At 60.7% G+C, this 23,436-nt stretch overlaps 2 protein-coding genes and 1 long non-coding RNA gene across 9 annotated transcripts; 1 reads left to right on the plus strand and 2 right to left on the minus strand.

Moving 5' to 3' along the window:
- Nucleotides 1–199: 199 nt before the first annotated feature.
- On the minus strand, nucleotides 200–14,081 carry NHERF2 (NHERF family PDZ scaffold protein 2). 7 transcript variants are annotated; one of them, XM_070232475.1, is made up of 7 exons: nucleotides 13,438–14,081; nucleotides 9,152–9,352; nucleotides 3,722–3,901; nucleotides 2,287–2,440; nucleotides 2,165–2,208; nucleotides 1,582–1,647; nucleotides 200–1,348 (listed from the first exon to the last, which is right to left on the minus strand). In XM_070232475.1, the coding sequence occupies exons 1-7, from the start codon at nucleotides 13,483–13,485 to the stop codon at nucleotides 1,190–1,192; spliced, it is 852 nt and encodes a 283-aa protein (XP_070088576.1). In that variant the 5' UTR covers nucleotides 13,486–14,081; the 3' UTR covers nucleotides 200–1,189. The 7 variants fall into 7 exon arrangements, with proteins under 7 accessions (XP_070088576.1, XP_070088577.1, XP_023472355.1 ...); XM_070232476.1 differs by having other exon boundaries at nucleotides 1,585–1,647; nucleotides 13,438–13,576; XM_023616587.2 differs by lacking the exon at nucleotides 13,438–14,081 and adding an exon at nucleotides 11,867–12,240.
- Nucleotides 5,830–22,823, plus strand: LOC138917192 (uncharacterized). The gene is made up of 4 exons (XR_011424891.1): nucleotides 5,830–5,992; nucleotides 14,075–14,235; nucleotides 15,110–15,237; nucleotides 22,687–22,823. It is a non-coding gene; the product is annotated as an uncharacterized lncRNA (long non-coding RNA).
- NPW (neuropeptide W) lies at nucleotides 17,625–18,821 on the minus strand. The gene is made up of 3 exons (XM_070232567.1): nucleotides 18,804–18,821; nucleotides 18,078–18,681; nucleotides 17,625–17,829 (listed from the first exon to the last, which is right to left on the minus strand). Exons 1-3 carry the CDS (start codon nucleotides 18,819–18,821, stop codon nucleotides 17,711–17,713), a joined length of 741 nt encoding a protein of 246 aa, XP_070088668.1. The 3' UTR covers nucleotides 17,625–17,710.
- Nucleotides 22,824–23,436: the final 613 nt, after the last annotated feature.

The following is a 23,436-nucleotide window of genomic DNA, read 5'->3' on the forward strand; positions in this document are numbered from 1 at the left end:
GGAAGGGAGGAGGGAGCAGGAGCTGAGAGGGGTCTGGGCTTGGATGCCAGGCATATGGATTGGGGGAGGGGAAGCTTAGGAATGAGCCCCATTTCCAGCGGTAGAGATTCAGCAGCTGCCCGGGCTGCTGCCTTCCTGCCCGGCCCACGGTCCCCCAGCCCCCAACTAAGGGCTCAGGAAGGACAGAGGCAGCCAAGGGTGCGAGGAAGGCCTGTTTATTCCGAGGGCGCGCATGCGCTATGGCTTACAGGGCAGACAGCAGTGTCGGTTGGGTTCAGGGCAGGGAGGAAAGGCAGTCAGTGGGGTCTCCTGAGGGTAGAGTTCTAGGCATGGGCTGAGCCCAGAAGCCTGGGGTCCCTCCTGATAGGTTAGGCTCTCACACAGCCACACTCCCCAGGCCTGGGGGCTGCCGCACAGGGACAAGGGGCCTGTCCAGAGGATGCCCTCTTGGGGGCCACGTGGCCTTCATCCTCAGGCCCTGGACCCCAGACCCCTCTGGGCCTGGCCTAGTGACCACCCATGCCAGGAAAGGCAAGGATGAGGCAGAGGGGCAGCTCCTGCAACCACATCTGGCCCCTACAAGCACACTCTGGAGCGCCCGCCCCCATCCCCGCCTCTGTCCCTGGAAGTCCTTGGGACTCACGGGATGACTGCTGCTGAGGGGGTGGAAAGGAACCGGTTTGTGGAGAAAGGTTTGTTTTATTGCAATTATTTAGAGAGTGCGTCCTGGCGGGGGCGGGGGCTCTGGATTAAGTGGAAACATGTGTGGAGCTGGAGCTCTTTTTGGAAAAAAAGCAAAAACACAAATTCCTTTAAGTCAGCAGGCCCAGGCAGAGCAGCCGGCCCTGCGGTCACCACTGCCGCTCCTCCCTCTCCCTTCCACCCCGTCTCCCTCTCTCCCTGTCTCCCTCTCCTTCTCTTCCTTGTCTCTCTCACATCTCAGGGGCTCCTTCTCCAGGATCTTGCTGCCACACTCCCCCAGCACCCAGCAGGAAGGGGACAGGAGGGGGGCTCACTGGGACACGGGTTGGTTCCTGGGTGGTGGTGGGACCACCACACCCTCTGGGCGTGAGGAAGGCACCCCCTCCAGTCCACTGAGGCTTGGGAAGCTCTGGGCCGGGCCCGTGGAGCAAGGCCCGAGGTCCATGCGGGGAGGAGGCCTGGGCCCGGCAAACAGGCAGGGAGGGGCTCAGAAGTTGCTGAAGATCTCGCGCTTCCGGTTCCAGTCCATCTGGGGCGCCCGCTTGTTGACCCGGGTGGCTCTTGCCTTCTCCTTGGCCTCGGCCGCTGTAGGGCTCAGGTGGAGGCCACTCTCCTGAAAGGGATCGCGCTTCCAGGTGCTGCCATCCTAGGGGCGGGCAGATGGCCAGAGTGAGCCCTGGACTCAAGCCCCCAGAGAGGTAACCCTTCCCAGGGAGCTCATACCAGAGGCCACCTGGTGGGGCTGGGGCAGCAGGCCCAGGAGGGCTTCCTGGAGGCGGTGGCCCCACTGCCCAGGCTGATAGCTCCACAAACACCCACCCCCAAGGCCTCTGGCCCCGCAGTGTGTGAGCACAGCAGTGGAGGTGGGTGGGCACTCGCTACCTCAGTGTCCTTGTCTAAGCCAGGCAGATCGCTTCGGGATGAACATGTTGAGCCACCATTGAGCTGGGAAACCAAGGGCAAGGCTTCAGGGGTCCTGCCCAGGAGCCACCAGTACACACACACACACACACACACACACCCCAATGGAGCAGCATTTATTCCTCCACTCAGCAGTGGGCACCAAGCCTCCACTAGGCTCCAGGCCCATCCTGGGCAGGACACGGGACACCCAGCAGTGAGCAGACAGGTGGCCCGGCCCTGGCCAGTTTTGATGTATGAATCACCCACAGGAGCATCACCTGGGGCAAAGCCAGGGACAGCTTCCTGAGGAGAGACTGAGGACTGCTCCAGGTAGCCAGGCAGAGGGAACAGGGAGGCCAGCAGCCCTGTGGGACTGCAGTGTGGCTGACGCAGGACAGGGTCCAGAGGGGCATTAAAGCTGGGAGCAACTGGGCCAGATTGAGTCTCACAACTGTGCCCACACAAGGACAAGATCTCAGTGGGGCTCTGTCAGTCCTGGGACCCCCAAAGGAGCCTCTATGGTCTCCTGGGCCCACCCTGTCCATTCCCACCCTCTCACCTGGGCAGGGCTGGTCCCATTGGTGACTGGTGATGGCAGTGGACCTGTGGGGACACTGTGTCAGTGACTGCCCAGCCCCCTACCCTCCACCCCAGCCCCAGGCCCGCAGGGCAGTGGCCCACCTTCCACATGCTCCTCGGTGGGTGTGACCCGCAGTCGCTTGAAGTACTCATCTGTGTCAGGGTCTACCACCAGCAGCCGGGCCTCGTCCTCCCGCGCCTTGATGCTGGCGACCACCTCTGCATGGCGCAGCCCCTCCACATTCTGTCCATTCACCTACCACAAGTAGCATGAGGTCAGCACTGCCTGAGGGCACACCCCACCAGCCCCCCAGCCAGGCGTGGCATCAAATATTCATCAGCGTTGTCACCAGCCGCGGCAGCAAAAGGATGGCCAGCTCAAGTTCCCAGCATCTCCCTCCTCCCAGAGAGGACCTGGAGCCCAGACACATACACAGACAGGGCACAGAGACAAGGACATAGACACATGGGGACAGGGGACAGGGACACAGACAAATGGGGACAGGAACAACACACAGGGAACAAGAATACAGACACACATGGGGACAGGAACACGGACACACAGGGTACACAGACACGGGCCCAGACACATGGGGACAGGGACACAAATATGGGACAGGGAACAGGGCACAGACACACACATGGGACAAGACACACGGGGACAAGAACACAGACACATGGGGAACAGGGATACAGACACACGGGACAGGGGCCCAGACACATACATGGGACAGGGGCCCAGGCACATACAGGGAACAGGGGCACAGACACACACATGGGACAGGGGCGCACACACACAGGGGACAGGGACACAGATACACGGGGGACAAGAACACAGACACGTGGGGAACAGGAATACAGACACACAGGAGATGGGGCACAGACACACAGGGGACAGGGACAAAGACACACACAGGGGACAGGGGCACAGACACACAGGGGACAGGGGCACAGACACACGGGACAGGGGCACAGACACAGCGGACAGGGACACAGACACACAGGGGACAGGTACAAAGACATGGGGACAGGGACACAGACACACAGGGGACAAGAAAGACACATGGGGAACAAGGATACAGACACAGGACAGGGGCACAGACACAGGGGACAGGGACACAGACACAGGGAACAAGAACACAGACACACGGGGAACAGGGCTACAGACACACGGGACAGGGACAAAGATACATGAGGACAGGGACATAGACACAGAGGGGACAAGAACACAGACACATAGGGAACAGGAACACAAACATACAGAGGACAGGGGCCCAGACACACACACAGGGGACAGACAGACTCAAGGGACAGGGACACGGACACACAGGGAATAGGGGCACAGCCACACATGGACAGGGGCACAGACACAGAGGACAGAGACAAAGACCTACAGGGGACGAGACACAGACACACGGGATGGGGACACACAGGGTTAGGCACAAAGACACAGAGGGGACAGGGTGACAGACACACACAGGGACAGAGACAGACACACACAGAACACTCAGCTCCCTGAAGCCTTGGTGACAGGTACCTCAATGAGTCGGTCCTGGGCGAGGAGGCCAGAGTGGGCAGCAGGTGAGCCTGGGTCCACAGAACGGATGTACTGTCCGGGCCGGGATTTGTCACTGTGCAGGTTGAACCCATAGCCTTGGGGGCCCTTTCTCAGGTGGCAGAGCCGAGGGCGCAGCTCCCTCGGTGGCCCATTGACATCCTGCAGCCACAAGGGACTCAGGGTCAGGCTCCAGCTCTGATCTCCCACCCCCAGAGGCTGTGACACCAGCCTGAGGCCTCAGGCCCCAGGTGTACGAGCACAGCAGTGGAGGTGGGCAGTGTGAGCCCCAACCCCACACTCAGCATCACGCCTGTCTGGCAGCGGCCCCAGGTCTCAGAAACAAACACCATGTGCTCTTGCCCCAGGGGCCCCATTATGCTGCCTGTGACCGAGCTCCAGCTGTGACCAAGCTCCAGCTGTGGGATCTTGGGCAAAGGCTGTTTCCAAACCCAAAAATGACTTCTGATGGGGCCTTACAGGGTGTTGGGAGAATCAGCTGGCTTAAGGACAACACTGAGCACAGACCAGGGTCCTGGGAGAGGCCAGGCAAGATGAGCTGCCACTGATCGTGGGGTCCCGGGCTGGCTGTCCCTGCGGGCTCTGCCTGTGACCCCCGCTCCCCGGGCCTCCCTCTCTGAATGTGGGGATGGAAGCGTCCTCGGCCCCAGCAGTTTTGTTTTCTCCCCTAGTGGCCTCCGCAGGCCTGGTGGCAGTGCGGCTGTGTTTGCTTTCACATTCCAGAGCAAGCTGGAGCCGCCTCCACCCCCACAGGGCCCAGAGACACAGGGACACACCGGCTGGGGCTGGGGCCGAGGGAGAGGACCGAGGGTAGGGCCTGCCCTCCCACACCCCTGGTGGGACCCGGAAGGCCCACAGTGCCGTGAGCATCCCCCCATCGACACCCCAGGGCCCTGCCTGGCTTTACCTCTGGCATCCTGCAGTAGGGCTCTGGGCCAAACCCCAGGACCCTCACCAGCTGGGACCTGGGGCAGTGACCACGGTGCTGAGGGGCCAGTGGCTGCTGGTGCTCAATTAAATATGGCGGGTGGCCGGAGTGAGCGGGCGGGCAGCAGCTCAGGTTTCTTGGGACGCTCGGGGCTCAAGTGCGCGTGCAGGTGAGAGTTCGGGGTGGGGGTGCTCACTGAGGCCCTTCCCTCACCCTCCACCTCCCTGCATGTATCCGAGGGACCCTGCGCCAGGCTGGGGCTTGGGGTGGCACTGAGGGAGGGGCCCTACGCCCTCAGGGAAGGTCTCCAGGCCTCAGGCACCTGTCCCCCTGCAGCCCCCAGGCCTGTGACCCCATCCCAAACCCCAAATCTGACTGCATGCTCTGGCCTGCCGGGCAGGGGCTGCCCAGCTGTGGGACCAAGTGTGTCTTTCCCCACAGGGCAGGTGCCTTGCCCTGGGCTCTGGGCCTTCCCACCTGTCGGGAACACCCTCCTCCTGTCCAGCCTGCACCCCTTCTCCAGGACCACTTTCCTGACCCCCAAAGCCTGCCCAGAACCCCTGAGAACCCCTGCTGCAGACCACCATCTGGCCACATGACCTCAGGAATTCCAGGGACAGGGTTGCTGCTCCTTGGGAGTCTGCTGGTCCCTCAGGGCTCAGCCAGGCAACGTGGGCCAAACTGAGGGGTGTGAGACCCCCAAGTTCTCCAGAGTCCCACTGCATAGACCACCCCCGCTCCTTGACACACCTGGAGGTACAGGTATGCAGCTTTATGGCCGGCCCACACCTCCCCACAGAGGTGCTCTCAGGTACAGGCTGCCAGAGCACAGGCCCCGAGGCAGGCAGGCTGTGCCTGGAATGCAGAAGTGTGACATGACCACGCCTGGCATGTGGACATGGGCCCAGGTGGCACAGGCACATCACGTGATCACAGAGACCAGACATCCAAACACACTCACAGACACGCTACACGGACACACACAGTGACCCACATATGCAAAAGGACAACCCCATGGCACCAGACCCGGCAGCCTCTTCCCACGCCCTCCACAGTGGCCTCCAGGGTGGGGCCTCTCAAGATCCCCAAATGGGAAGCAGGATTTGGAGGGGCATCCGGGGCCATGAGGCCAGGCTGAAGTCACATCCGGGTCTGGGACCATACTGGCCATCCTCCTGCCTCAACTCAGCACGGCCATCTCCCACCACATCAGCCAAGAGGTTTCTCCTAACGTCTAGCCTGAATCCCTCATTACGATCAGGATCCAAGGAGCTCCAATCTCGGCACTAGACCCTCGAGTTCAGGTGAGGGCCAAGGCTGGTGACCTAGTAGGGTGGCCCAGTGGGGAGGCCGAGAGAGCAGGCGAGCAGTGGGTGGGAGGGGGTGCAGGCCCGGCCCAGCACATTGCTTACATTCCTTGCTCCCTGCCCTGGCTCAGAGCACTTCCTGCTGCCTCCCAGCCAGGCCCTTGGGCTCCTATGGGCTCCCAGCTGGGCAGCCCCAGAGCCAGACAAACCCTGGTCTCCCAGCCATGCCTGTAACCAGACAAAGAGGCTGGCATGGGGGTACCCCGGGAGCCAGGCTGTGCCTCCCCAGATGGTGACTCACCATCCTTGGCACCCTGGCAGAAAAAGGCCCCCATTGTTGCTCAGGGTCTGGCCTACTCACACCAGGGTCCCCAGAGTCCCTTCTCCTGACCCTAGGGGACACAGGCTAAGCCAGCTCCTGGGGTCCTCACCACCCACCCTGCCCCCACCCCACCTGACCTGCACAAGCCCCCGTGATGGTCTCCGTGAAGAGGCTCCTGGGGCCGGGGCAGCTGACGTGGCATTCCCAGAGCGGGCCATGGGAGGTGGGACAGAAGTGGCAGGCAGCGAGTGTCCAGCTGGAGTGGCCTGAGTTCTCCGGCCAGCCCAGGCTGCCACCCCATTTATCCACCTCCCACTGTGGCCCAGGCTCCCCAGGGATGGGTGGGGATTTAGGGCTGAGTCACTTTGGGGAACAGGGTGGTGGCTAAGTCCCCCTCCCCTGCTCAGGCTCCAGCCCGGAGCCCCCCAGCGGCTGAGTTTCCGTCCTAAGAAAGGAAGGAAGGAAGCTGCCAGGAGGCCCTGCCCTGGTCCCAGGACCTGCTCCCGGGGCTGGGAGACAGAGAGGCATGGGAGGGGACCCCACCCCAGAACTGAAGACAATCCTGCTATGGATCACTGGGAGCAGAGCGGGGCAGGAGCCAGGGAGCCCCAGAACCCTCTTGTAGGCACTGGGTCCTCTACCAGGTGGTCACCCCCTGCAGGACTCTGTCACCTCTCTCATTCTCAGCCCCTAAGGGTCTCCCAAACTGTGGTGGGGGCACGGGCTGGGTCCATTACTGCCCCCATGGCCCTGGCACTGCTAGCTGCCCCATCTCCGTTTAGGGGCCACCCCCTCTTGTCACTGTCAGGATCAGCTGCACTGCAGCTGCAGCCACCCCCAGCCGGGTCTGGCCCAGGGCTGAGTCACCACTGATGAGGCCTTGACAGCCCCCAAAGGGAGGGGTGGCCACATGAGTGTCTTCCCCTGCCCCACCTCCCCCATCCCTGTCCCCCAGGACAGGAGGAAAATGAGGCTGAGGGGACCTGAGTGGCCCACAGGGCCCTGACTCCCACTTTGACCTTTGCCCTCCACAGGGCACCAGGGATGGGTCCCTTCATCCTGCACCAAAGCCAGCCTCACACTTCCCACCCTGGTTCTCCCGTCCCATTACAGCACATACATTACTACCTGTAAGCATCACCCTCTGCGGGGGGCGGGAGCTGAGCCTGGTCAGCCAGGCCCAGCTCCTCCTTCCCATGCTCTGAGCTCAGCCAATTAAACATCGGGTCTCTGGCGAGGACGGGGAGGGGAGACCCTGTCCCCCGGGCCCCTCCCCGGACTTTCTGGGGTCCTTGTCCCAGGCCAGCCCCAACCACAGAGGAACTAACTAGTTCGGCCCCACTTTGTTCCTCTAAAAATATGCCCAGAGGAAGCCCCCTCCTAGGGCTTCCTGCAGCCCCCAGAGCCTGAAATAGCTGAGGGGGAAGGTCCCACCCAAGGACAAGGTGCCTCGGCCACCCCACCCTCCAGATAAGGCCTGAGGGTGGATTTTTCCGCAGGAAGGTGAACTCAGCCATTTGTGTCTAAATCAATGGACGAACGTGTAGGGGGAGGGGCGCTTCCTCCAGGGGCAAGCCGCCCAGGAAGGAGGGAGACTTCAGCCCTCAGGCCGGGGAGGGGGCCCAGGCAGCGCACCATCCCAGGGCCACCCTGAAATCACAAATCTGACCCTAACACCCCCTGCTCTGGCCTTTGCGGCCCCGGGGCAAAGGGCAGACTCCAGGGCTTGGCACCATGGCCCTGCCCACCCCCGCGGTCCTCTGCCCTCCAGCCACCAAGAACAAAAAGCGGCCCATGGGTTTCCACGCAGGCCCGTGCCCAGGCTACTCCCACCTGGAACACCGTCTCCCCCCAGGACAGGCCCCTCAGGGTCGGGCTCACAGGCACGGCCAGCTCACACGGGAGACATTCAGGAAAGGGATATGGCAAATGTCTGGGTCCCCTGTACACCCGGAAACTTTAGCTTTCCTGCCTCTACTAGCCTTAGGCCAGTGGTCCTCAAAGTGAGATCTGCAGAACCCTGGGCTTGAATCCCAGGGTTTTTCTTTAAAAGGGAAAAAAAAGGGAGTGAGGACATGAGAGACATTAACATGGGGCTTCCAGGAAGGCAGAGAGCAAGCAGCCTTGGCCCCTCCTCCCGGCCTCCAGGTGCTGCCCAGGTAGGGCCACCCCTAGGTCCTGCTCCCTAGAAGGAGGTGGAACAGCAGCCCCCACACACGCTTTTCCAGCTCTTCTGGCCTGGAGGCGGGGCAGGCAGAAGGGGGAGGTACCCCAACCCCTGTAGACCCCACTCTGAGGACCCAGCTTTGAGTCTCCTGGGCTGCCCCCAACCACTAACTGCCCGCAGAGGAGAGCCAGCCTCCTCCAAGACCTTCATAGCACAAGCAAGCACCTCAGACAGACACAGGGACAGAGCCAAAGACAGACAGACACCTGACCAGGCACAGACCTGGGCACACTCAGCACAGGATGTCCCAGCAGCCCCTCCCCAACTTCGTTAGCCCCTAGGCCAGGGAGGTGGTTTGTCACAGGGACCTTCCCCAGGCCAGGTGGCTCCGATGGCTTCCATCCTGCGGAAGCAGGCCAGGAACCAGGGCCAGGCTGCCCTGGACCCCACCTGGCTTAGGACACAGGCTGAAAGCTGAAGGCAGAAAGAGTGGCCCGAACTAGCCAAGAGGGTAGTCATCAGGGGCAGAGAAGGTGCCCCCCGAGAAGCAGAAGGGATGGAGACAGAGACTTCCGGGGCTGAGCAGAAGCACAGACTGCTGTCAAAAGGCCGAGATGGTGGTTCTAGGAGCAACCATGGTGGTCCCTGTGGGCAGAGCCCGCCATACCTTCTGGCCAGCCTCAGAGCCGAGGCTGCCTGCACGTGCCCAGTCTGGCTTTGGCTCCCAGGGGTCGTGGGCAGGCGGAAGCCCTCGCTGGGCCATCTCCTCGGTGCAGGTCAGCTGTCGCCGGTGGAGCTCCTCGTCCGTCTCCTTGTCCACCACCAGCAGCCGAGTCTGCCCCTCCACAGCCTTGATCCTCTGCACCACCTGGGGCAGGCAGGTGGCAAGAGCAGTCAGCGGCCAGCACCCTGGGCAGCATATGGACAGTGGCACCACCCAGGGCTGGCCCGGGCTGGCGGGCAGGCGGCTGGCCTACCAGAGGTGGGCGGCTGGACCGAGAGGCCCGCTGGCTCCACCCCCCACCCCCAGGCTCCAGCCGCTCCCTCCCTCCCTCCTCTTCCGGGGCCCCTGACACTTGGGCCCAGCCTGCCAGGGCTGCAGGGTCATCGCCTCAGCCAAGGGTCTTCTCCAGGAGGGACCAGGAAGCTGGGGGAGGCAGTGGTCTGGAAGTGAGAAAGATGGTGCACGGCTGAGCTTCAGGTTTTCAGTGTGCGTGTGTGTGCACGCGCGCACGCACCTGCGCACAGGCATACATTCATGTGTTTCAGGGTCTCTCTTGGTCTGGGTTTGAGGGAGAGAGGTGTCTCCCTGGGTCCCAGTCTGAGTGTCTGTGCCCATTTCTGTCCTTGTCAGTGGTGGAGCACAGAAGCCTAAACCCCTGCCTCTAGGCCTTCTGTTTGCCCCCAGGCCATGATAAGACCTGGGTTCCTGTGGCAAGGCACCTACGTGAGCACCTACACACAAGCCAGTAAGCAGGATTCAGACCCAGCAGGCAGGGTGGGGAGGGACAGGTCCACCTGTAGGACAAGTGTGGCATTATGGCCATCTGTGTGTCTCTGCAGGTACGTGTGGGGGCCGTGGAGCACACATGCCACTGTGCGCCCTGCAGGGAGAAGGGGCAGTGCCCACTGGGCTTTGGGGTAGCAAAGGCAACACCCACACTCCAAGGCCTGGGGGAGGGCAGATGGGGCCCCCATCAGCTGCTTGGCAGAAGTCATCCTCAGATGGGAGGGTCTGAACCAGGCCCATCTTCCCCCTACCCACCCCTGCCCCTCCTCTGTCCTTCCTCTCTCCCCGGGACCCAGAGAGCTGCAGGAAGACCCCAGCACCCTGCTGCATCCTGACTGTGGGACCCAGACAAGTCACCCAATATCTCCAAGCATCAGTTTCCTCAACTGTAAAATGGGAGCCATAACTGCACCTCCTCCTTCCTGGGGCAGTGGGAGGGTCCCACATGGTCCTGTGTGTGAAGTTCTCGGAGACCAGCACCCGGAGGCCTGGAATAAGCAGGCGCTCCTGGGGCAAGGATGACAGTGACTGCTACACAGAGGCCAGGTGCCAGCTCTACCAGCCCCTCCCCGTGGCCTGTCAGGCCAAGTCTTCTGGCCCTGACCCCTACCCTCCTTCAGCAAACAGTTTTATCCAGTTGACACTCTGGGTGGAAGACAGAAGGACTACAGACAGATGGATAGAGAAGGGCCCCAGGGGTAGAAAAGAAGCTTAGCTCCCAGCCCAGCCAAGAACCAGTTTACTCTTCTCTAGGCCTCAGGGCTGGCCATGCAGACGGGTCACAAACTCATAGTTCTGGGAGGACACAGAGGACCCTAAGAACAGGTGAAAGGAGGCTGGACCCAAGCCAGGTGAGTCCCTGGCCAGTGGAGATGGACCCCCTCCAGGGGTCCAAACCTGCCCTCCCTCTGGCCTTCAATCTCCAGCTGCAGGAGGCAGGGTCTGCAGCCAGAGAGCCTGGCAGGGCCGGCAGCCACCATGGAAAGCAATGTGCTGCCACCAGTAGCGACTCCTATCGGGACCCAGACACCATCAGCCAGGGCACACACTAGGACACCAGCCTGCCAAGACACACTAACGACTACACACAGCCAGGTGGGCAGACACACACACACACAGCCCAGCTCACACACACATCCAGGCATGCAGACCTGTATGTTGACACACGCACAATCCGACACACACACAGAGCCCTGCTCTCACACACAAGTCCAGGCATGAGGATCTATCCACACACACACAGCTAGGGGTGCAGACCTATATATTCACCCACATAGTCCAGTGCACACACACACAAACTCACTGATACAGGCTCATACAGGTGTGCCCTTACTGTGACACCACCCCCCCCAGTACACACAGGCAGATGTGTGCACACATGGGTGATCCCCAGAGGCACCTGCACACTCACATACATTGTGTGTGTACACACGCACATATGTACACACTCATAGAAAAGCATCCAGGGCACCCACTTGCGTGGAGACCCCACAAGGTGCCCTACACCTCCACACATTGTACAGGGAGGCCAAAACAGGACTAAAGAGCGAGGGCCAAGGGCCCAAGAGCCGCAGTGCGGGGCCCTCCCTGCCAGGATCCCTCCCGCCTCCGCGGTGCAGGACTGAGCTTCCTGGGGGAGGAGGCTAGGAAGGAGGACGGCGGCCGCTGCCTCCGTGGCCACGTCCCCCACCTCCCCCGGGGAGCCCACGCAGGCCCTTGTGCAACCCGGTCCTGGCCCCCGCGCAGGGAGCTGGAGGCCCGGGCTCAGGCGGTGCCGAGCCAGGTGGTCCTTGGCGCCCCCCGCGCGCGCGGCACAGGGCGCGCTCCCCGGGGAGGGGCCCGGAGGGCGGCGGGCGGGGCGCGGGCACCCACCTGGTGGTGCGTCTCGCCCTCCACGTTGACGCCGTTGACCTCGACCAGGCGGTCTCCGGCGCGCAGCGCGGCCGCCTCGGCTGGGGAGCCGGGCTCCACGCGCCGGATGAACTGCCCGCGGCGGCCCTTCTCGCCGTGCAGGTGGAAGCCGTAGCCGTGCTCGCCGCGCACCAGGCGGCACAGGCGCGGCCGCAGCGGCTCCGGCGCGGCCATGGCGCCGGCTGCCCACCCGCCGGCCACGGGCTGGCCACGGCGCTCACGCCCGCCGCCGGCAGGCAGGGGCTCGGGGACGGCGCGGCGGCGGTGGCGCTGGGGACCCGGCGGCGGCCTCGGCGGCTCCCGCTCGGCTCCAGTCGCCTCGGGCTCCGGCTCGGGCTCCGGCTGCGGCGCCGCCCCCGCGCCCGCCCCTTCCCCGCCCCCTCCGCCCGGCCGCCCCCTCCGCCCAGGGCCCAAGCGGCCGTGTCCTTGCTTCGGCGCCCCGCCAGCCCAGGGCAGCGCGCGGGGAGCGGGGTCTGCAGGGCCAGGGGATCCCGAATCACCAGAACCCTCTGTCTCGCCCCTACACTGGGCAGCCTCCTTGGCGCCAGCACCTTTGCCTCCTAGTCTAGGAACTTTTATTGAGCACCTACTGTATGCGTGGCACTAGCAAGGAGGCAGCTCTTGAGGTGGGAGAGGGTGTGGAGAAGGGTCCTCAGGTAGAGGGACCCCACACAGGGGCCAGAGGGTAAGAACAAAGGTCACAGCTCTGCCAACCCTCCTGGGAAGCCCCTTCACCACCGCTAGCCAGCTGTCCCTGTATCTGGATCCCTCCTGTGCCCAGAGCTGCCCTGGCCTAGCGCAGAGTCCCAGGACCGTCCAGGTGGCAAAAGGGGGATTTGAAAGTGACATGGCAGCAGCCCTCCCCTCTATCCTGGAGGCCAGTGACTGGGTGACTCCCCAGCTCGCTCAGCAGTGTTTGTGCCTATCTGTGATGCAGACATCCATTAAACATCCCCCCACATCCCTTCCCTTTGCCAAGGCCCCTCACTGTACCCCCCGTTCCATCCCAGGCCTGGTCTGTGACTGCAAAGAGTCGGGGGAGGAAATGCACTTGTCTGGCTGGGACAAGAGGGTCTTTGCTACCCTCCTCCTGACCTGGGATGAAACGTGCTGAGGACTGGCCTCTGAGCTCTCAGGCCCCTTCGGATCTCCCCTCCCCTGCCCTAGCCCCACCTTCCCTCTACCCTCCCCTTCCCCTGGCCTCTACCCCGACCCCAGCATGACTGCCCCCTTCCCCCAACTGGACAATAACAATCACAATGGAGAATCATTTATGCTTTGTTGCGCCTCTCTGAGTACATTTTACCTGGAACAACATAGGGGGCTCAGGACATTTTACAGATCAGAAGACTGAGGCGAGGAAAGACACCCAGGCAAGGTTCCCCAGCTCCTCCTGGGCCCAGGGCTGTGAGATTCCAAGTCCACGCTCTTCACCATAGAGCTCTTTCTCAGCCTCAGACACAGGAAGAGAGTTGAGCAGCAGGTTCACCCTCAGCCTGCCCCTCCCCAGCCCTGCCCCCCACCCCACATACCTGGTCCCCGCAGGGGGGCAGGTACAGCCAGCCCAGACAGTTCCCCATGAGGGCAGAAGCAGGCTCAGCTCAGGCAGAATGCTTGCTGCTCCTTCTCCCCTCTCCGGCGCCCTCAGCCTGGGCTCCTAGCCCCGGCCAAGCACAGGGCCCGCCTCTGGACGGCTTCCTGGGCCGCAGCCCCTTGGGTGTCCACACCCTAGCTGCTGCCCCTAAAAGCTACTTAGGCTGAAGCTGCATGGCTGCTCCCCCACCCCCACCTCTGAGTTCCTGGCCGATGCTGCCAAAGACTCCAGCCTGGCTGGCCACCTCCGTCTGTCTGTTTGCCTGTCCAGAGGCTGCGTGTCTGGCCTGTGACTGGCCTCCCTGGACGCAACTTGATGCTGGTGCCACTGGAGGCTGTGAGGATGGGTGTGGGCAATGCAGTCGCACCATATAGCACTGTAAGTGGGGTCACCCCATAGCAACTAGAACCACCTAGGACATGCCAAGCTGTAGCTTCAGGGCCACACCAGGGTCGAGGGATGGGAGACCCCCAGGCTGGGGGCCCCTGGTTCCCTGGGTCGGGAGGCTTGGAGACCTGCTCCCCACTCCGTAGGACAGACGCTCATCAGCCTTGGGCCCCCACTGCTTTCTGCAGCCCAGGACTCAGCCTGTATGTGAACATGGATGGGAACAGAACACCACTGGAAGGAGCGGTGCGAGGGACATGTGGTCACAGCTAGTGGCCAGGAACACTGCATCCCAGAATAACAAAGGAGGCCCCCAAACAGAAAAGGAGCTGAGGAAGTACCACGGAAGGTAACAGAGTAACAAAGGCAACATCACAGAGTAACAAGAGGGGGTAGCAAAGGAAGTAGGTGACAGCAACAGAATAAATAATGGGCAGCCAGGGAAGAGCTGCAGGTCACTGTTCCAAAGGGGGGGCAGGAATGAGAGGGAGGGAACTGGGTGGCTATGGAGGGCCTGGAGTAACAGAGGTGAGGAAAGGAGGCCCAGTGGCTCTCCTGGGCAAACTCCTCCTCCCACCCCCCCCCACTCCCCCCTCCTCTTTGTCTGGCCTCGGCCTTAGGCATGGGGCGCTGTGATGGCTGCGAGAGGAGCAGAGAAAAGGGCAAAGGCCCAGAGTGTGGGCAGAAAGGTGTTGGGGGCTGTAGGCTGTTCAGGATCGCTGGGGACTGGGCTAGGGAGCTGACCAGTGAGGCCAGGAGCCAGCATACGGAGGTCAGGTCGGAGGTGATTAGAGGTCAGGGGGATCACCACCCCCCACACCCTCATCCGTCTCCTGCCACCTTGCTGCGCAGGCAGGCCTTGCGACAAAGGGAGAGTGGACTTTTCAGTGCTTCTCTCCCCGGGGCTGTCCCTGGGGCTGTGGGAGGGTCCACCGGAGATGGGGCTTGCCCTAGTGCTCCCGTTGTGGGGAGGGGGTTTTCCTCTGACCTTGAACCTACCTCCCTGCTCCGACGCCCCAGCTGTGGGGCGGAGCCTGGCCGGGACACTGGGGTTTGGTGGTAGACAGAGGCCTGGTCACAGCCAGAGGAATGGCTGGGGGCCGGGCTCGGGGGTGGAGCCATTAGTCTGACGCCCCAGAGCTTCCCAGGCCGGCACCTCTTCCCTAATGTGCGTTAATGGCCCCACGGGATGGCCAGGCCTCGCTAACGGCCTCCTCCCTCAGACTACACCAGGCCTCTCTTCAGAGAGCGAAATCGGAGCAGGCGGGACTAAAGCGACGGGAAGAAATGAGAACAAGAGACCCAGAGACCAGAGGAAGAGAGGAGAACGCGAAGACCAAAGAGCCAAGAGGTGCAGGAGCCGGGCCCAGGGACCCCCGGGTCTGCCCCGCCCATCCCCACGGCCCCGCCCATGACCCGCCCCTAGCCCCGCCCACCGCCGGAGGCGGGGAGCGGCGACTGTAGCCGGAAAGGGCAGCCGCGCAGCGCCACCTGCCGGCTCTGGGTGGGATGGCATCGTCCGAGGGGCTCCCCAGGCCCCGCCTCTCTGGCTCCGACGCGGCTGAGCTCTGCTGGGCCGGGCGATGATTGGGGTGAGGCCGGTGCCCTCGGGCTGCTTGCACTGCAGGGGCGTAGGAGTGCCAAGAAGGTGGTAGGCAGAGAAGACGGGCCTCTGCCGAGCCCCTAATCGGCTCTGCTCCCTCACCTTGGACCTGGCACTAACCTATCTAGACTGGGGTACCTCCAGGCAACGTGAAACCTAGCCCCTCGCCAAGTATCCCCGCACCTGAGACCAAACGTTTGCGGGCCACTTGGCGCCAAGTGCTGGAGAGCACTGGGGAAACATCCGCTGAGATCCATGGAAACAGATCCGTGTACCTTGGCCAGGGGAGGCACAGGGCTGGGGCAGCGAGGAGGGACATTTAACCCAACCTGGGGCCCTGGAGTCCTCCTTCAGGGTGGACCACAGGGCTGTTCTGGAATCTGCCCATAGTTCCTGCAGGCTGTTCAGGGAAAGGGAGGGAGCAACGAGACTAGGGGACTGGGCCCCCTGTCCCTGTGGCCCTGCCCCAGAGCATAGATTTCATCCCGTCAGCAGGGGGGAGCCCTTGAGGCGTTGTATACTGGGAGTGACAAAGTCAGGACACCCATGTTTTGGGGGGGGTCTTTTTTGAGGAAGATTAGCCCTGAGCTAACATCCCCTGCCAATCCTCCTCTCTTTGCTGAGGAAGATTGGCCCTGACCTAATATCTGTGCCCATCTTCCTTTATTTTGTATGTGGGACACCTGCATAGGTTCACACGTAGGATCCAAACCAGCAAACCATGGGCCTCCAGAGCAGAGCACACGAACTTAACTGCTCTGCCACTGGGCCAGGCCCAGGACACTCATGTTTTGAAAGGCCAAGTTCAGTGAGGAGAAGGAGCAGGAGTGGGCTCGAAGGGAGGAGAATGGGTTGCCGTGAGGGGTTTGTGACCACCCCTTCCCCCAGTGCAGATGCTGGGGGGAAAAAAACTAGGTGGGATCAGGGTAAATAAATTCAGGGGTCAGTAGAGTAAAAAAGATCACCCAGATTACGGGACCACATGGAGAGAAGGATGCACTCTCTTGGAGAGGAGAAGGAATCGCCAGTGAGGAGAAGTGGGGGCTTCCAGAGGCCAAGGTGGGGATTGTGGGAGCTGGTTCCACATGGGCATCCCAAAGCCAGCTGTGTAGACAGACATTGGACCGCCCCTCCTCCATTCTTTGCTGGGTGCCCCCAAGAGGAGACCCTGCCACATGGCCAAGGAGGGCTCCAAGGGTAGACAGCATCAGGGCACAGTGACCAGGAGCTTCAAGGTCCAGGACAGCTGTGGGAGTCAGAACCCACGTTGAAGAGATAGCAGGAGGGTGGTAGGGCCCAGACACTTGTGACAGGGGAGCTGGAAGGGGGCCCAGGTGGAGGGAGGTCCCTGTTATTCAAGATGGCAGAGTACATTTACATTGGGGGCTGGAGCCAATAACTGGAAATGAAGAGGGGTAAGAAGTGGGGGCCCTTCCTCCCTAGGAGGAGAGCAGGGCCCTGAAGAAAGGGGCCGGGGCCGGGGGGGGGGGGGGGGGGGGCGGGTCCTCCTTCCTCCTTGGAAGCCTTTGGCTGAGGGATTCCAAGGAGATCCAGGTTTGAAATGAATGCTGGGAGATGGGGGGAATGCTAGGTAGGCTGCCAGGTCTTGAGGTCCCACCCCCGTGGGGAGGATATTCTCTTTAGCCTGGCCCGGAGGCACAGTGAGGGGGCGCACTGTGGGGCTCCTGGGAGGCTGGGATCCCAGCTCCAGTTCCACAGATAGGGTAGAGCCACGGCTTTCCTCCTCCTGCACACGTTGGTGGATGGCCGCAGGATCCACAGCTGACTTGCCCCTTGCCCCATGGGAGGCCCCTCCCCTCTTAGGGGCCCCTGAGACCTGGTCTGACGACCCCACCCCGGAATAGGAGAGGCAGCACTGGCAGAGAAGGCAGAAGCCCTGGTGTGCCTCTTTCCCACCTTCTGCCGGGAAAGGACATACAAATCTCGGCAGCGCACAGAGTGGCGGGGTACCGGGCGGGGTAAAGTGATAGGTTGGGAGGAGGGGGCCGCTGGGGGAGCGTTTCCTGGCCAGCGCGAGGGCTCCTGACATTTGCCAGGGCGTAGGCGCGGCTGTTTGTGCCCCGAAGCTAGATGGCAAAGTACACATCCTGGAGGAAAAGTGTCGCACGCGGGGGCGCAGGAACCAGGCGGGTTTTATTGACCAGACAGCCTGGCATGGCAGGAGCTGCGCGCCCTGGAGGCCGAAGGGACCGCACCTGGGTCAGGCGCGGGGGCGCCGCGGGCAGAGGCTGTGCTCATGACGGCCCTGCGGCGAGGTGGGGGCCGGCGAAGGCAGTTCGCTGTGCAGACCATGGCTGTGCGGGAGGCTCTCCGAAGGCTCTAGAAAGAACAGAACAGGACCGTGGGGAAAGGGCTGTGGGCCCTCTACTCCCGCCCCCAGGAATGTTTCCCAATGAGGAAACAATGAGGAAGGGTAGAGGCTGCTCCGGGAAAGCCTTTCTCGGCGCGGAGTGAGGATGAAAAGGTGGCCGGGTGCCCCACGGGCACGCAGACTTACCTTCCGAGCTCAGATCTCCCGGGATCCCCTCGCCCGCTGCGTTCCCGGCCCCCTTCCTCTCCCCACGTACCTGGCCCGCTCCGCTGAGGTCCAGAAATCGGCGCCCAGTCGCGGCTCCGGTTCCGGCGCGGGCTCCGGGGCGCACTGACGGGGAGCCCTGCGCAGGAGCTCCTGCGTCGCGCCTCCCACAATGCCTGAACCCCGGAGGGAAACAGGAGAGCGTCTCGGACGGCGGGCGTCGGGGAGAGGGTGTCTCTAGCAGACGGCCCCTGGGGAGACGCGCCCAGGCCGAGGGTGTCCCAGGCAAGAGGTCCGACAGGGGCGCGCAGCGCACGGCGCCACGTGTAGGGCGAACTGCGCAGCCCCATGAGCAGGCCCGCGGCGCGGCCCACCGTGTGGTAGCGGGGACTCGCCACGTGCTTGTACCAGGCGCCGGTGGGCAGCGGCAGCAGCAGCAGAAGCAGCAGCAATGCGAACAGCGGTCGGCTTGCAGGGGCTCCCCGCCATGGGCCCCGTACCCCCGAGCCCCGCGCCAGGGTGCTCACGTTGACGGCCGCCCGGCGGGGCGGGCCAGGAGTTGGCTCGACTGGGTCTGGCTCGTGGCGGAATCGGGGCGTCGGGGAGTCGGAGCGCAGGAGGCTGCAGGCGAGGAATCGGTCCCCTGGAAGGTCCAACTATAACTGCTCGGTGGCTCCGCCCCTGCTCGCCCCCGCGGTACCGGCTGGGCTCCCCAAGGATGGGGGAGGGATGGAGAGAGAAGTGGAGCCCAGGCTCCTGGGTCAGGGAGGTGGGTTACCAGAGCACTGGAACTCATCTTGACGCTCCACTGGGGGCGCCCCTGCTCCTCTCTTCTCAGGCTGCTCCGCCCCCGACCCCCGGGAGAGGGACTGCGAGGGCTGGGGAGATTTCCCCTTAGCCAGAGCTCTTGCAGGGGGAGCACCAGCAGAGCAAAGACAGGGAGGCTGGCAGAGCCACGGTGGGGTAAAGCAGGAGAGCTGATGGGTGGGGGTCCTCTGCACCGTTCCAGACCCCTGTGTGTATCTCCTCCCCTGAGGGCTGTCCCTTAGCTGTCAGCTAACACAGCTCTCAAATCTGTCCCCACACTTCTATCCTCTCCCACTGCTAGCTTCTCCCCACCAACTCCCTTCCCAGCTGCGACAGGCCGGATGCTTGCAACCACAAGTTTAGCCACATCAAGCCCTCCCTGAGGTGGTTAGTGGTTCCCCAAGGCTTCCAGAATAAAGAGTCAGCCCCTCCTCATACCCCTAGCCCTGGCCTGGGCAGCATAAGGCCCTGATGACCTCCAGTCTCCTGTCTGGTTGTGGTCCCCTTAAGACGACTTTCTCTGGCCAGCCTCAGTTTGGGAGGCTTACCCAACAATCCATGATTATACCCTCTTCTGTGCTTCTGTGCCTGGAATGTCCTTTCCTTCCTTCTCAACCTGGAGAGCTCCTACTCATCCTTCAAGATCCCACTTAAATGGCCCTTGTCTGAATAATCCCCTAGAGTATTCCTCTGTGATTGTCTAGCTTTAACAACCCCCTTCCAGAGGATAGGGTCTGACCCATTCTTGCCTGAGTCTCAGCCCAGGGAGGATTCAGCCCTCAAAATAATTGAACCTCACCCCACCTCTCAGCAACCACACCACGCATGGGGCATCTTCTAGATCTCAGACACCAGGGATCCTGAAATCTTATTTTGACTCCCAAACAATGCCAAAGGTGGGACAATTATTGATTCCATTTACCAATGAGGAAACAAAGGCGTGGGGAAAATTGACTTGTCCCAGATGACCTGTGGGGTTGGCAGTGGGGAGGGGGGTGTCTAACCTCCCCCAGCCGGAGAGTCCCAGTTTGGGGACCTCAGCTGCAGTTCTCCCTGCAAACCTCCCATGGTCCTCTGCCTGTCTCTTCAGCCAAAAGGAATGGGCGATTCTAGGGGTGGGGGGAATGCAGTCTGGGTCTGCCCTTCCTCCCAGGACTCTGTGTTGAAAGGGGAACAGAGGAGTTGGGGATGCAGAGGATGGCCCCTGCTCCTGAGGCCTGAGGGCCCCATAGGTTCTGGCACTCCCCTAGTGAGGTTTAGGAGCAGCCCCAGCCTTCCCCTCAAAGGCCCCGCAGAACCGGTGAGAAGCCGGCCTCGGAGCCCAGTGCCCCGTGCTCAATGGGGTGGCTCTGTGGGGAGGGTACATGCCTTGACCTCTCCTGCCTCAGTGTCCTCATTTGTAAACAGCATAATAATAGTTGCCACCCCATCAGCTTGCTGTATTAATAATCCAGGCGTGGGTCTTGGCACTGTGCCTGGTACACAGTAGGCACTCAATAAATCATTGTGGCTGCCATCTATTGCTGTTGCTCTCCCAGAGGCTGACCAGCCCCCTAAACTATCAGTGAAAACACTTTGATGGAGGGGTGACGGCAGGGACTGGGGGGGCGGGTAGCAGGTGCAGAGGGAGCTGCCTGCATGCCTGCAGGGGCCTGGAGGGGCCTGGAGGACCGCAGGGACCAGGGGGCCACGTGGAAAGCTGCCTCCCCCGCCGGCCTTGCCATGCTCCCTCGGGGCCCCTTGGCCTCAAGAGCTGCCTGGAGTGTGTGGTGGGCAGGCAGCAAGTCACGACGCCAGCTGCCGGGGTCCCCTGGCGCTGCTGCCCACTCCCTGCTAAGGGAACACAGACACTCCTGGAACCCGGAGGGACTGCAGCCTGGTCCAGGGCAGGGGGAGGGTCTAGGGAGCCCCTGGAAGTGGCCCAAGGAGCTTCTGTGGGGAGAATGTCATCAATACAAGAACTGATCAACTGCGGTCTGCTGTAGTGGAGCTCTCTGTGGCAGTTAGGAAATTGAAGAGAGCTACAAGTGGCAGTGTGGATAAATCTCGAAAACGCAATGCTGAGCAAAGCAAAAAATGCCCTGCACAGTGATGCATTCAGCATCTGAAGGTTAAATACCAGCCACCGTCTGGCTTCTTTATGCTGTGGACCATGGGAGTGAAAGTGTCAGGGTGCAGGCAGAGGATAAAGGCCGCAGTTGGGGTGCCTGTCAGGTGAAGCTGTGCAGAAGGCAGGCTGGGAGGAACCCTGGGCTGAGTTAGGGGAGCAGAGTACAGAATAGCTTGATAGTCCCTGGGGGCTCCCAATTTGGGGTGCAGAGGAGAAGGGCTCTGTGCCCCGCCTAGCCCTGAACCCGGGGGCCCAGTGACGACCGCCTGTGCGCACCCGCCCTCCGCCAGGGTCTGGAGCCAACGCTGTGTGGTGGGCAGAGGTGAAAATCTCACTTGCCCATGAGAATGGACTCTCCTCTCCTGGGCTCACTTCTTTCATCCACAGCCCCTCCTAGAAGCCAACTGGTTAGGGCTTTGGGCTATTTGCATACCACCTTGCCCGACATGGAACCAAGCTGTCCATGGGCTGGGACCATGTCTGCTTCGTCTTCATGGCGGACCCCCCCCCCCCCCCCCGGCTGCCAGGCACAGAGCCTGGCTCCCAACAGGAACTCTGTCCTAAGGAAGCAGTGAATGAACACATCTCCCTGTTTTTCTTTTTTTTTAGTTGTTAATTTTTATCAAGGGAACATAAATTATAAATTAAGTGCTAGAATAAGGGAAAATAAAACTGTCATTCCTCACTCCGTCACACCCTAGTCATGCTTTTGACAGGCAACTGCTGCTGACACCTTGAGCTGTTCCTCCTAGTATCTACCCCCAATCTTAAAATCATAAATTTCACTGCTTTTCTAAAAATTGGTGGTCTGTTTTAAGGCGGTATAACATACTTTGAGTAAAGTGTGCACATCTTAACAATTACATCTGTTACATATGCATTCACCTGTGTGCCCATTCCCCAGACCAAGATAGAAAAGGTTTCACCTCCGCAGGGGGCTCCCATTGCCCCCTGATGAAATTAGGGATGCTAATCAGCTGACCTTAATATAAACAGAGCAGCCTGAATTATCCAGGTGGACCCAATGTAATCACAAATATTCTTAAGTGTGGAGGAGGGAGGCAGAGTCAGAGAAGGACCGGTGACAATGGAAATAGAGGTTGGAAACAGTGATGTACCTTATAGATGGAGGAAGGGGCCACGAGCCACGGAAGGCAGGCAGCCTCTAGAAGCTGGCAAAGGCAAAGAAATGGGTCCTTCCCTGGAGCCTCCAGAAGGAATGCAGCCCAGCTAAACCTTGATTTTTAGCCCACTGAGACCCATTTTGAACTTCTGAATCCCTGAACTGTAAGTTAAGAAATGCGTGTTGTTTTAAGCCATTAAGTTTGTGGTAATTTGCTACAGCAGCAATGGGAAACTAATGCACCAGTAGATGCCCAGAACATGCCCACCCAGCTATGACAACCGAAAACATCTGCTTGGGGGCAAAATCACCCTTGACTGAGAACCACTGACTTAGATTATCAATGACTATTTCCTTAATGTACCTGTTTTAGGCAGCGTCAAATGGCTTCCTACTGATGTAGATGAAGCTTTGACTCTCTTGCACCCCAATCACCCCACTTCTCATCTCTCCAACCTCCTAATATAACTTGGTCATAATTTTTGGCTAAATCCCTAGTCAGTGTTAACAGCATTGTGATCATGTATTGTTCTCTGTTGAGCCAAGTAGTGTACTATGGTTACGTTTCTTCTCTCATTGACGGCTGTCTTACTATTTTCCTTTGCTTGTTTTTCTATGTAGGCAGACCTCGTTTCATTGACCTTCGCAGACACTGCGTTTTGTACAAGATCCTCCACCAGTAAAAAAAAAGTACGACTCACTGAAGCCTCAGAGGATGGGTAGCATTTTTTTAGCAATAAAATATTTTTTGGATTAAAGTATGCACATTTTTTAGACAGAATGCTACTGTACACTTAATCGACCACAGTATAGTGTAAACAGAACTTTTTTTTTTTCTGAGGAAGATTCACCCTGAGCTAACATCTGTGCCAATCATCCTCTATTTTTTAGTATGTGGGCTGCGAGCACAGCATGGCTGCTAACAGAGTGTTGTAGGTCCATGCCTGGGAACCGAACCTGGGCCGCCGAAGTAGAGTGTGCTGAACTTAACCACTAGGCCACCAGGGCTGGCCAAACATAACTTTTATATGCACTGGGAAAACAAAACATTTGTGTGACTTGCTTTATTGTGGTATTTGCTTTATTGTGGTGGTCTGGAACTGAATTCTCAGCATCTCCAAGGTATGCCTGTATACTTATTTTGCTATTTTCCCCCTAAATGCTCCAAGAGATATGTCAAGTTCCTTGCAATAACTTTTCCCGATTCTCAACCACATGCAGTCACCCACTATCGATTCCGTATCTCCTCGGGCGATTTCCCTTGGGGAGCTGGTGGCCTCCTACTCCGATCTGGACATCCACTTTCTCACACATCCACTCTCTATGCCTCTACACAGGCATCATCTATCCCACACTTTCCTGTGGCTTTCG

The sequence above is a fragment of the Equus caballus genome, chromosome 13 (genome assembly GCF_041296265.1).
Source record: "Equus caballus isolate H_3958 breed thoroughbred chromosome 13, TB-T2T, whole genome shotgun sequence".
NCBI lineage: Eukaryota > Metazoa > Chordata > Mammalia > Perissodactyla > Equidae > Equus > Equus caballus.